The sequence below is a fragment of the Quercus lobata genome, chromosome 7, assembly GCF_001633185.2.
Source record: "Quercus lobata isolate SW786 chromosome 7, ValleyOak3.0 Primary Assembly, whole genome shotgun sequence".
Classification (NCBI taxonomy): domain Eukaryota; kingdom Viridiplantae; phylum Streptophyta; class Magnoliopsida; order Fagales; family Fagaceae; genus Quercus; species Quercus lobata.
The window spans coordinates 48,569,807-48,583,751 of NC_044910.1; the positions used below are offsets into that span (position 1 = coordinate 48,569,807).

Sequence of the window (13,945 nt, forward strand, 5' to 3'; positions counted from 1 at the left end):
CCCATGACCCACATGTAGCTGCTACCAATAGCACTTGGCGTCAATGAATATATTCATTTGCTAGATAAATTTGTTTATTCTTGAACAATAGCCTAACAAATTTCTACACCTCTATTTATAGCCTAAATTACTTTAATACGAGAAAACTCTTTTTCTTATTAATTTATTATTTTCATCACTCGGTTATATTATATTTTTGCTTAAGAGAAGAAAACGCAGTAGTAGCGGTCAACGAATAACCCATCGGTATAAGTATCAATTATCTCCAAACGAACCTGTGCCTATTTACTAACTTATCAAAATACAACACATGTCACGATAACGAAAGACGACCCCAAACAAATTCCAGCCCCCCCCCCCAATAATGCAATCTTTAGGAGGTTCCTCTCTGCACTCTCAGAAGGTAGCTACTCTTATTTGAGGACCAACAAACACAATTACCAAACTACCTACCTTTCATGATTCCTAATAGGAGCCTGAAGCAGTTAGCCTGACAAAATGGGGACAGAATTACTGAACTTGGTGGCCACCCCGTGTTACTACACTAATTGCTGAGTTTAAATTGCAAGCACACTCGCATGCATTATGCATGATGAACACAAAACCAAACCCAAGACAACATCTATTACACCTTTTGATGCAACCGCTAAATCCTCGTGATAAGATCTAATTAGTCTTGTGAATATTCCGGAGATACTAAATGTGGGCCCGCAATTTCCCAATGTAAATTCTCTTATACAATCTGCAGCACAGAATTCCGAGAGCCTATGCAGCTGAGTTCAACTGTATCAACAGCTTTGTCTGTTGCCATATGGAAATGAAGCCACCAACAATATAAAATGGGTTCGGTTAATGTGTGCCCTTAAGGGCACACATTAGTAAAATCCATATAAAATATCAAACGCTATCAGCTGCTCAGGCTTAGTTGCATTATGGTGACGAATGGTGATGTGCTACGTTATACATGAAATGTAAAGCCCATGTTCAAAAAAGTTTGGAGTTCCTGTAAATCTGCAAGACACCGTTTGGTACAGAACTAAATTCCACGTATCACATGGCTTTACCTCGTATAGTATGGCACATTAAAAAAGATAAAGCTCGTCATGCATCATAATAAGTGCCCCTACTCTCCTTGAATTGGCAGCTTTTTTTTTTAATCTTCTGTGTATCTTAACTTCCATGGACCACGGCCAATTCCCAGTACCAAAGCAGCTGAAGTGTTATCCATACTGACAGCCAGATAAGGGTTCCACCTTGGAAACTAACTACTGGTTCTTTTTCTTATCAGTTATTATAGCTTTATTGGATTAATAATTATGGACCAAGGACCATGAATATGGCCAGTCACAATTATTTTTGTTATGGTTCTGTTGTTTGAATATGAATGCGGCCTATCGCCATGCACGCCGTCAGCTTGAATTCTCAAAACTTGCTACTGAGATCTTCACCATTGGGATAGCTACAACTTGACGGGAATAAAAATTAAGATCTCCAATGCCAAGGAAAAAAGTAGATTGCGTTGCAACTGAAGACGAATGAGTCGATCCGATTGAGGCTACTAGAATTTGAAGAAATAGCGCATTACAATGCATTAATCATTAAGGCGACAAGAAACACGACTAGATATCATGGTTTCCTTTGGTTCCCTCTTCTATTATTATATTCGCTTATATCGTATGGATTTCTCTGAACAGTTTTCACCATATTCCACAACTTCGACTGAAGGCCCAGCAAAACTTCGATCGAAGTGACTGACAATTTTACATGATACAACATTGTTAACTTCCCCTAGTAAAATTATTCAGTTGGCTAACTAGTACAAATCTGTTCATCTACAATGTAATTTGTATGCAATTCGTGACTGAAAAGATCTTTGCTTTCACTGCTTTTGGTTAAAAGGGAAGAGTGTGACTGGAAACTATACCACATGTTACAAAATTACTTACACAAAAATAGATCAGCTATAACGGTATACATGACTTTAGTTTGTCATGCCTCCTCATAGGAACAACTTTGAAGAACAAAATGAACATACAGAAATGCTGGCCCTGAAAAATGAATGACCAACCAATCTTACGCACGTATTGACCAAAATCTCCAGAGCTCAAAATGCCATTAGTCAATTTGAATTGGAGCACGCTTTGAAGCTATTCCTGCAGAAAATAATTTGAAGCAGAGTATGTTTGTCATGCAATGCAACATGGGCAGTCACTTCTACAGGTGGTGATTTTCATAAACATTCATCTTGAAAAGTGATGTTTGTATCTGTTTTGCGGTACGAGATTCTGATCACTTTCAAAGATTGCAGAAGCTATGATGCCTTGATAATCATTCTGTCAAAACAAAGAATCTGAAGCAAGTTAATTCTCATTCTCCCAAAATCACAAGAAAGGCCAACTTTAGTATTGGTGTGAATGTAACCAATACAAACCACAGCAATATCAGAGAAAATACTTTTATGATGATAAGATCCAGTCAAAAGAATCTCTTTCTAGCCCTCAAATAACCTCCTTAAGAGAAATAAAATCATCACGTGGATGAGCTTCATCCACCCGAACTTCTACTTCATCTCCAATCTGTGCTCCAACAGATACCCATGCAGAAGCTTGAAATCCCACCTGAAAAATTTAAACATCGATTAAGCACTTCAATCAATATAGTCACAAGGAAAGCAATCAACAATCTGCAGTTATGGAAACCACAAGGGTTTTAGAATTTCAAATCAAAGAATAAATTATTAAAAATATTATTTAAAAAAAAAAAAAATAGGTTGAGGTGGGAAGGGATAAACAACAAACTATGATAGATCCGCCAGAGACAAAAGCCATAAACCTCATGAATGCTACATATAGTATGATGGCCTATCTTCGTGTTGCATATTCGGCTTCTTTTTGGCTTAATACAAATGAAATTTTTACCTTATCTTCCCAATTTCTACCATTACATTTAAAGCTCAAACCATGGGCAGGGGCAACTGGTACATTGATAAAATGCATTATATAAGCATTTGATACTAGCAGCTTGAGATGCCATTACATTGAGAAAAAAATTGGAATATACTTGTTCAATATGGATGGCTCATATTTGCAACCAAACATGAACATGAGAATGCTCAAGAATCCTCTCGGGATTCCCAAGAAACCTAAAAGAGTACCCACAGGATTCCCCGAACATGAAAACACTTAAGAATCCAGTGATGATTTCTGAGAATCCTAAACGATTGCCTCAAAACTAAACATACTAGTAAAGATAATTGTTCCTCTCTACAGAAATTCTGTGTATGCATATAGAGCATCAAAGATGAGCACAATCAGCTGGTAGGGCTAGGGAAAAACCAATTGGAGACCATCTAATTGAAGGTTGCATGTTGACATGTGAAGGAAACAAAAATTTTATGAAACCAGTAAGGAGCAAGTAAAAAAAAAAAATCCTAAAAAGTGTTAAAATTAACATCTCTCATCATTGAGTGACAAAATTTGTTCGGAAGCTACCATCGCAGATTTCTATTGTTCACACTTCATATCATCACCAAATATCTTTCTCAGCTTCAACTTGTAAACTTCAGTCCTATTTCTCTAGCATGCCCATAGGAGGGCATTTATATTTTTTATATATGCCACCTTCAGATCAACTTAGCACATCTTTATTCCATCAATGGCCAAAGTGTTACCATGGCTGATACTCTTACAGTTCAATCTCTCCAACTAGGGGTGTGCAACGAACCGCCAACCCGCCAGGTTGGGTTGGGCTATGAAATTTTTTTAACAATGAGTTGGGTTGGGTTCAAGTCATAAGATTTACAAATCCGCCTAACCCATTCCGACCTACCTATATTTAATATATATTTAAATTTAAAAATATATATGTTTAAAATATATATTATACAATTTTTTATTTACTTTTTTGCCCCTCTTCCTCATATAGTTTGTGTTTGTTTGGTGTTATGCTCATGATTATTTGGTTATAAATTTGTTCTTATCTGTAGTGGTGTTGTTCTAATTTTCAATTTAATAATAATGATAGTAATTAAAAAAAAAAACTGTCCAACCCATGGGTCCAAACCCAACCCAACCCGATCCATGTGGGTTGGGTTGGACCCCTGTAATAAGTTGGGTTGGGTTGGATTTTTTAACCCACCATGGTGGGTTGGATAAAAAAAACTCCTCAACCTGTCCCATGCACACCCCTATCTCCAACAAGTCCTGGACAGTTTGCACTACTTGACATAATTTATGAGACAGATTGCTGCATTATAAAATTACAAATAGCTAATTACAGCGTACCTCAACTAACAATAAGGCTGCAGTCCGATCTTTAATGAACTTAAGGATCAATGCACGATATTTTCTTTCTTTTGGTTGACTCCTTAGGTATTCTAAGATCCAATACCGAAGACTGCTGCTGAACAGCCTCTTTGCTAATCTAGAATGCATGTTTAAAATTGATGCCATCCCTTCTAGCTGGCCAGCTGAGAAAGGAGGAGATTCACCTCTAAGATATGCTTTGACCTACATACACATAAAAATGTTAAAAACAAAAAGGAATGTCAGTGTACATATATAGGGAATTCATATGTAACAACAGGAATGAAAGAAATGAAACCTGATAATGAGCTAGAAGATCCATATATCTACGAATAGGAGATGTAAACTGAACATAACCAGGGAGTCCCAAAATCCCATGGCGTATAGGCTTCCTGAAATCAATTTCAGCAGCCCGCATTAATCTAACAATAGCAGAACTCCTAATCGGTCCTTCTGGAAGATGTTGAAATAAAGACACATCAATATTTGACTGGGGCTGTCCTCTGTAGGGTAAAGGAATGTTGTTGCGAGAACCATATGTGGCTATAACTTCCCCACAGAGTAGCATCATCTCAGTGACCAGTCGCATTGCAGGGTCCGCTTGGTTTTCAACATAAAGATTAATAACAGGCTCTGGATCCTCTGGGTTAGCCACCTTGATGCGTGCTTCTAACGTGGCTGTGTCAACTGCACCCTGAAAATGCATAAAATGTCTTTAAAAAAAATTAAATCCTTACTCAAAAGTGGAGAGGGTTCCAATACACAGGACGTGTATCAAAACTACTAAAGAATAACAATCTGAAATTCCCAATAGCATAAGCTTTTGAGCCTTACAAATTTACAAGTCATTATTCTCATATATATTTTTAATAAAATTTAAATCCTATTCTATATTTAAACCCTCCATTAGAATCTTAGCACATCATATTTTCTTTAAATAATAGCATATATAGCTTCATATACAAATACAATTGTAATAAATGTCCAATGCTAGAAAATATAATTCTATGTAAAAACACAATCATAAAAAAATATCTATTAATGACTATCATAATTATTGAATTTCATATTTATATAATAAATAATAAATAAACAAAATCATATTATCTTAAAGTTTTATGTGCATCGCACTAGTAATCGACTAGTTTATAATAGTTTTAAACTTCAGGGTTTAATTTAAAACTTTTGGAACTATAGGGTTTAATTTGAAACCACCCTTAACATATAGTGTTTAAAATGTAATTTACCCTTTTCTTTTGATCATTCACGAACATCTTTAGATTCTACATGAATTTAATTCATACCAACCATAACATGCCTCCTCAAAGTCTATGGACATGAATATTTTTTTGATAAGTGTCTATGGACATGGATATTTGGAACCACCAACAGATTTATTAGGACTTCAAAGAACTCTAGATTCTTTAGAGTTGATTATTCTTAGTATAACCTGTTGTTGCCGCCATTGTAACCGTAAAGTCGCCGCCTCAGATAGAATTTTCAGTTCAATCTCCTCTTCCAGGTTCAAATGAAGTAGTTCAGATGCACTCTCGTATGTCAGCATATAGGTGGGTTTGATGACTGAGTTATCCACTGAGAATTCTGCAATGCTACAAAAGCATCTAGGGCGTCAAATAGACGTCGCATAAAACAACAATGAAAAAAGAAAAATAAATAAATAAAGAAGCATGTAAATCCCATGTATATGTACAGTTTCAAGAAGTGTAAGTGACGCAGGACATGTCAATCTTTTTGTGCCTCCAGCATCAGTAAGATACATTAATGGTAATGATAATAAGAAAATTGAATAATTGTGTTAACATACTCCAAATTTGTTTAACTGCACCACATATCAGGCTAACAACCTAAAAACTCTTAACATCGTATTCAGACATTCCAATAGCACTTAACTTTAGTGTTCCAAAGAGCAATTTAAACACAAGTTTCATCAAAGAAATGTAGTGACGAGGTGATCTTCTGAATTCCTAAATTGCCTTAATTTTAAACAATTGCCAGTAACTATGGAATAAATAACATCACAAACATAATTAACTCTTCTTAACTCATGGGTGTTGCCTCTGAAGGAGTACTAGGGCAGGGTCAATATGTGGATATTGAGGTGGGGGACGCACACGAATAAGGTTTGGGCATAATACATGGGGTGGGCGTCATTCTTTAAAATAGTTGTACCCTGACCTTTACGCTTGCTCAATTGGTAAGAATACTTCAGTCCATTCTGTCATGGATAGCCAATTAGACAGGGAAGGGAAAATCTGGAATATGAGGTCTCATAGAGATTTTCATGATTGGGAATTAGAGTCAGTTAAGTCTCTTCCCTAGATCTTATATACTCCAATATCCATAGGAAAAGAGGTGTGATAAATTGAGATGGAGATTGAAAGGAAGTGGAGTCTTAATGTTTGCTCCTATTATGAGGCTATCCAACGTACACCAACTACTTTCTATTGGAAGAGTGCTTGGAGTATTAAGGCCCCTAAAAGGCTCTCATTATTTGTTTGGACAGAAACCTGGGGGAAGATTATTATATGTGATAATATGATCAAGAGATGATTTTAAAAAGATCAAAGCCTGAGTTTGAATCATTGCTGATTCAAATTCTGTTTGATTGGTCCTGTGTGTGAGGTTTTACAAATAGCTACTCCCTTCAGATTTCACAGAATCACTTAATTTTTGTGCATAATTCTTTTATAAATCTTTAAGGTTACAGTATGCTCATCATCGTGAGCAGAAGTATTCTATGAATAGGTATCATCACTTATCAAAAAATAAAAAACTCATTTCAGATACTATGTCAAACAGATGGCTTGTTCAAGTTCCAAAACACATCCCCCTTAAAAACTCAGCATGGCATATTTCTGCATGGGATTCTATGGCCTACAGATACACACAAGTGAGTCCATATCTTCAAAAGTTCAATTAACATACTAATATATCATCTGATTACAATAATTTCTAAAGAAAACAATCCAATAAACTAGCAGTTTACCTGCCATCAGAACGCAGCACAACAGATGCCGTAACAGCATTGCAGATCTCTCCTTGTTTCAAACTCATTCCTTCCATGGCAAGGTTCTCTGGAAACATAGGATAAGTGGCAGTTGGCAAGAATATAGAAGTTCCTCTTCTCATTGCCTCCCTAAAAAGCCATTATCAAATACAAGTATAGCACAATAATAACTAATATCTCTAATAATATCTCAAAACCTACCTGTCTACCATGCTCCCAGGTTGTACAAATCTAGCTGCATCTGCAACATGTATCCAAACTTTAATCCGGCCATCTTGCAACCTTGTTGCACTCAGGGCATCATCAAGCTACATAAAACTGTTTGGTTAGCATTTAGACGCTGTATTTTGACGCTACTTCACAGAAAGCAGTCAAAATGTGAATTACCTCGTCAGCCTCATCAACATCAATGGCATAAACCTTCAAATGAGTGAGATCTTTTCTGTAAATCTAAAGACAGGGAACATCAAATAAGCATAGCAACAAGAGACCCTGAAAGTCTAATAAAAGAATTCATGTTTCGCCCAATCCTTGAGCTTTTTCCCATAAGGTTTAGTTTGGAAAAAGCAAGTAGAAAAGTTTCTTCACTACATAGAAGGATTGATTAACTACAGTCACAACAATTTGGGGAGTTGAAAATGGATTCTGAAAGTTTTTTCTCATGGTTTTCCTAGAATGATTGTACTACAGGTAGACATTCCAAAAATGATTTTAAACCCTAAAGTTTAATGGGGGTTTCAGATTAAACCTTGAACTTTTAAATCTGTTTCAATTCAAATCCTGAGCCCTGCAGTCGGTGATAGAGAGAGACAAGAGGTTTCGAATTGAAACAAATTGAAAAGTTTAGGGTTTAAGTTGTAATTTATGAAACTATAAGGTCCAATTTGAAACTCCCTAAACTATAGGGTTTAATCTGTAACGTGTGAAACTATAGGTTTTCATCTGAAACCCTTCCTAATTTATTATTTTTTTTGGATAAGTAAATATTAAATTTATTGAAAAAGCTCAGATCAAGTACACGGGAATACAAGGAAAAAGAGCCACAGAAAAAAAAAAAGAAACCCCCCCCCCCTAAATTATAAGGTTTAAAATGAAATTTTCTCTAATATTTAATGATCTATCCCCTGCATAAATATTTTAAATTTATTTCCAGCCCAGTACGCAGGCCTACCTCATCTGGATCAGATGACTCAGACAAAAGACTTTCAGCGGCCGTTAATATCTCATCTGAATGATCAGTAGGAATATTTAACTTTAAGAGCTCAAGATTGACATGTACGGGAAAATAACCGATATCTATGAGGAGATTTACAGCTGATGATGCTGTTTTCACCAGTCCCATTGCCTTAAGGATCTGAAATGAAAAAGAAAAAAAAAAAAAAAACAAGAAATTGGATATACATGGGTCACAAACATTTTATATTTTTATTTTTTAAGTAAAAAAGGATAAAAAAAATCAACACTTAAGAAACACCATCATAAGATCATTGCTTCCAACTAAAACCTTCTAGATCAATAGAAAACTAAATTTACATGTCAAACCAAAACAAACTCAGCAAACTTAGAAAAGTTACCATCCCAGCTGTCTTCTTTTGGTCATCATTTTTGCAGGCATCAATGGCATAAGATTCAAGAGATTCAATTTTGTGTCTAGTTTTCTCTTCAGCCAACCAAGTTGATTTGGGGGGTTTAGATTTTGAAGGCATGTTCTTAGCAGATTTCAGTAATTGTACAAACTCCTGAAGTTCTTGCTCAGCCGCCTCCTTTGCAAGCTTCCAGCGTAAAAGTTCTTGTACCTAGTTTTTCAAACAAAAGGGGTTCCATGTTGTTAGAACTATTGAATTAAAAGAAGGCAACCAAGCATTGTATAATGTATTACTCTGCTAACTAATTAAAGTGCCACAATTTCAGATACATGTCAAAATATCATTACAGAATTTATAAAACAAAAGATATTACAGAGAGTGAAGCATCACTAATTAAATATAGACTTGGTTTCAGTACAATGTATAATAGTAAAGACCACGATGAAAAGCAGAAGACAGAGAGAAGAACATCAGTTAAACAGGATAAGGGAGAAATATTTTCAACTTGAAAGTTGGCAAGTGTTAAGTGTTGTAATGTAGGCTGGCTAATGCCATGACAAATTTGTTTGTATTTTTGGGTTTCAAATTTCATTGTTTCTATGTAGTTTTGTGGTTTGAAATGGTACAAGTGCAAAAGAGAAAGTTGGCTTAAGTGTTTTCATCCCTACGAACTGCAATGGTATGAAGTGATGATGGCACGGAAATCAAATTTGAAAGCAGCTGATCAGTGAGTTCGTACCCAGCTCACCTCCTATTTGTTCTACAAACTCTTCAGCACAGTAGGGAATTCAGTTACAAAATTCCCTGCTGTACCAGCCCCTTTGCCTATTTATATAAGCCCCAATTCCCACGAATTTGTAAACCTAATTCCCACCTGAAGATCTAGAGAAAACCCATACCTCCTAGAGCTAAATCCATAGTTTTCTCTTTATCCTCTTCCTCTCAAAATTGCCAAATCCATGAGAGGAGATTGCATCCTTCACACATAAAGTATCCTTCAAAGAATTTATGTTGTTTGAAGCTTTGGGAAGCATTGGTCCAGAGCTAGAGTGGAGAAATGACTCGCGGAGTCAATTGCTAGCAAGAGCTTGGAGGGCAGTGAGGGCTTGAGTACATCTTTGCTACATTACTTGGAGGGTTTTGTTAGTAAATTGTGCTGCAGCTATCTATTCTAGTAGATTATTTTCGGTGGTGAGGCTGCAAAGAGGTTTTTCCGCCTGGTTCTCGGGTTTTCCTCTTCGATAACACATTCATGTGTAGTGGCTGAGTTTTGATTGTGTGTGTGGGTTTTCAATTGTGTTTTATATGCTTTTATCCATGCTTAGGTTAATTGGTTAATCACTTACATAATTGGACTTAATTGTTAGATTAGCCTAAAATTAAATTAGCCGTAATCAGGATTATAATATCATAATACTTGCTACTTAGTAGGTTGCCCACTTTTCCTAGCAAGTCCAATTATGTATTTGCCAACCACCCCAAAAAATCTGAGTTAATCAAGATCAGCTAGGTTTCAATTTAGATGAGCTGGTTTCAGGTAGCCAAAATCAAACCCAGTATGCTTAATTTAAATTTGAACATGTAGCATGATCTTAAAATTTAATATGATTCAGTATATTTAGATTGGCTGAGAGACACTAATCAAACTAAAATCCTAACAAATGTCTCGTGTACAAATTGTTCTGTTTTAGACTTTTAGTTGAACCAATTCTCATCCACTCCCTGGCCCACCAACAGGCAATTCTATATAAGGGTGGCCAAGCTGAACACCTCTTAGGCTAAGATAATCACATTCAGAAAATTAGTCTTCCTAATCTGCCAGCGATGCAGAATGTGTCCAGCTGCTCAGCAGGGAGCAACCTTGAGAAGTGGCACAGAAAAAAGGGTGGGGGTGGGGGTGGTTTGGAATGTAACTCCAGTCATACACCATTGTAACCAATTTATTTCACTTTTGCAAGATGACATTGACCACGACAACAATTACCAAAAATTATGTAGAGCATGACCACCATCAATATGCACGAGATACAGCGCTGTTACGCACTCACAATTAAGATCCTTGATTGGTGGCTTTTCAAAACTGGCCTGATGGTTTGTCAATCATCCCTCCTAAAGCCTATTGAAAAACCACCACTTAAGAATTGTGATATCCTCCAGTGAAGTTTCTTGCTTTGATCTATTCCATTCTTCAAAGCAATTAAAATTACCAAACCAAAATACAACAAGTCCTAAACAATCTCAAAACATCTAACAGAAAGATCATTCAAAATAAAGGGTAGTTGTTAATGTCACACACAAACTACACTGATTTTCAAAGATACCTGTGCATTAGCAAATATATTAAATAAAATTTCCAAACTATGGCCATGAAAATTATTCTGACAGTTAAGCCAAATAATTCAATTAAGCAAGTCCACAGATAGAGAACACTGTCAAAACCAGATATAATGTGTACCTGCACAGTAGGTCGAGGTCCATATATAGAACGTGAACCTTTTGTCTCCAGCACACTGAAATACGTTTCATCTTTTGATAGCAAAAGGTGGGCACAATAGCTTTCAAGGGGCTCTGCACTACCAAAAATCATCTGCAGTATAATCAATGGTCATTGTAGAGCAATGGTTTAGAAATTGGATCCCTAAATAAAAATTTAATACCTCTGCTAATTCTTCTGTTGTCACTGACTTATTGTTTTCAAGAAGTTCAACCCAAGCAAACTCCAGAAGTGCTGGATCCTGCATCAAATCAGTAAATACTGACTTTTATCTTTTACAAAAACCACCAAATAGAAAATGACAAATTTGATAGAATTATTCCACAAGCAAGAACCAACCAAGTTATCCTGTGCTTTCTGAATAAAATCTGAAATCCCAGTATGATCAAAATTCTCAATGCCCGGAACAATATATGTAATTTGTTGAGGTTTAATGGAGGATGTGACACCATTCTGCCAATGGGAAAACACCCAAAAAAAAAAATGTTAGACTAATAAAAAGCTTACTTATTGTGATGCATTTGATTGATTGAATAAACAATGAGTTACAACACCTAGCAACCTATTCAACATGCCGCATTTAGTTGTTTCTACTAGAACCTGATCGGACACCATCCAGTTCTTTTTGCCGTCTGGTTTCTGAGCAACTGCCAATAAGACCCTATCAGAATCCTTCTTGAACTCCAACAGCAACCCTTTCTCTAGCACTCGGTTCGAAAGCTTATCTTCAAGAAGCTCTCCACTGCTTGTTAATCCCATTCTGGATAATCATATGTATTATATTAAAGACGCAGCACAATCAAAATCCAAATTAGTTTCTAATTGTTTTCTAATTTTGCTACTCGGAGCTTCACCTCAGTCACATAAGACAACTCATCACCACTATTGTTGAATGTTTCAGGGCGTAACCTAGTAACTAAATAATTATAAATAGCAAAGATAAAATTCCTTCTATATGATTTTCAAGTAAATGCTCTGAAAATAAAGCGAATAAAAGTTATTACAAACATTTTCCTCTTAATTTCCTACAATTTCTCAGAAACCAAACAGTTCGTAATCAAAATTCCATATACAACGAAATTACAATTAAGCAAGAGGATTTAGTTATAAGAAACCTACTTGGAGGCAGCGTAAACTCTCTTCCTTTTGCGCATGAATTCGAGCTCTTCCATGACGCTATCGACGAGACTGTGAACCGAACAGCTCCGAACACCGCCATGGCCGAAAAGCTTCTTCTCGGACCGGAATGCATGGAACCGAAACCCTAATTTGGAGCATCGGCGAAACTGCAAGTTCCTGTAATGGTACAATCGGCACCGAACCGCCGCGGAGAAAGGAGGAGGCGAAGCGGAGCGAAAGATGGAGCAGCTGTTAACGGCTCTAACCGCCATCATTGAGTAATGGAAGTTAAGCTTTTAGTCCTTTTGGTTCATAGAAGATTGAGAAAATCGAAACCTATTGAGTACGCGAGCAAAGAAGTTTTCTGTTCTTACAGTTTTGAGAGAGTGAGAGAAATGAGAGGAAGTGTTTTTCGCTGCTTGTTGACGATAAAGCTATAGTGTTGGAGATTTTTGTAGATGAGGTTGCTACTGAAATGCCCTCGTTAAAGTCCTGTATTTGATTTCTACCGCCGTGAAGAGAGTCCAGTGGGCTTTGATTATGGGCTTAAGTTGGCTCTGTATTTGGGCTCATGGCTCTGTTATTGTACTGCATTATTTAATTGGGCCCTGCACCATGCGTATAAAGTATAAACGAAGGATTGAGATTCAAAGTAAAAAAATTAGGCTGTGTTTGGTGTACTCATTTCCATCACTTAATTCCCAAATTTTGTGGGCCTAACCTCAAGTTTGCTTATTTGGTTTAGTTTTTGTTCTCAATTCTCATAACTCATTACTAAAAAAACTAAGTTAAAGTTGTGGAAACTGAAAACACATTTTGTGAGTTTTCAAGTTGTAAAAATTGAGTTATAGTAACAGTCTTGTTAAAAAAAAAAAAAAAAACAAACAAACAAACCGCTAGGACCCACTCTCATGACTCCTCTCAATGACTCTATCAAGTCAGACCATACTTAAGAGCCCCAATGTCTCTTTGTGAGTTGTTGAAAATTCAATTAAGTCTCATTATTCTATACAAACACATCACTCACCCCAAAAAACTTTTGCTTTGCTCATCCCACACACAAAATCAAAATTTTCATCTCTGTCTCTAGGTCTAGCATTCAAAGAAGGGCTCCTACCTTAGATTTCTTAGCTTCATCTGAAGAAGGACTCCTTCCTTCGATCTCTCAATGAATTTCTCTGATCTCTCCAACCTCCCTATCAAGCTCTCTTTGATCTCTCGATCCCTCATCTCTTTTTGCTATAGTGTTTAGTCAGCTCTTAGATCATAAAAGTTTAAAAAGTTTTAAAGAATTTGATCCAAGGGTTAAAGAGAAAACACTAACTTTTTAACTTTGAATCTTAGGTTGGGTTTGTTTCACATGAAAATGCTTTCAGGAAATTGTTTTACACCCTTGGGTGTTTTTGGTACCCAC

At 36.3% G+C, this 13,945-nt stretch overlaps 1 protein-coding gene across 2 annotated transcripts; it reads right to left on the minus strand.

Annotated features, from left to right (window-relative positions):
* Window positions 1-1,720: 1,720 nt before the first annotated feature.
* On the minus strand, window positions 1,721-13,003 carry LOC115952722 (ribonuclease II, chloroplastic/mitochondrial). Of its 2 annotated transcripts, none has more exons than XR_004083525.1 (15): window positions 12,532-13,003; window positions 12,013-12,172; window positions 11,752-11,865; window positions 11,576-11,653; window positions 11,374-11,505; window positions 8,907-9,128; window positions 8,504-8,686; window positions 7,720-7,782; window positions 7,534-7,640; window positions 7,312-7,461; window positions 5,755-5,914; window positions 4,603-4,998; window positions 4,284-4,508; window positions 2,432-2,618; window positions 1,721-2,333 (listed from the first exon to the last, which is right to left on the minus strand). XR_004083525.1 is itself a non-coding variant. In XM_031069939.1 (15 exons), exons 1-14 carry the CDS (start codon window positions 12,804-12,806, stop codon window positions 2,499-2,501), a joined length of 2,385 nt encoding a protein of 794 aa, XP_030925799.1. In that variant the 5' UTR covers window positions 12,807-13,003; the 3' UTR covers window positions 1,721-2,333; window positions 2,455-2,498. The 2 variants fall into 2 exon arrangements, 1 of the variants encoding a protein (XP_030925799.1); XM_031069939.1 differs by having other exon boundaries at window positions 2,455-2,618.
* Between the last annotated feature and the right edge of the window lie 942 nt (window positions 13,004-13,945).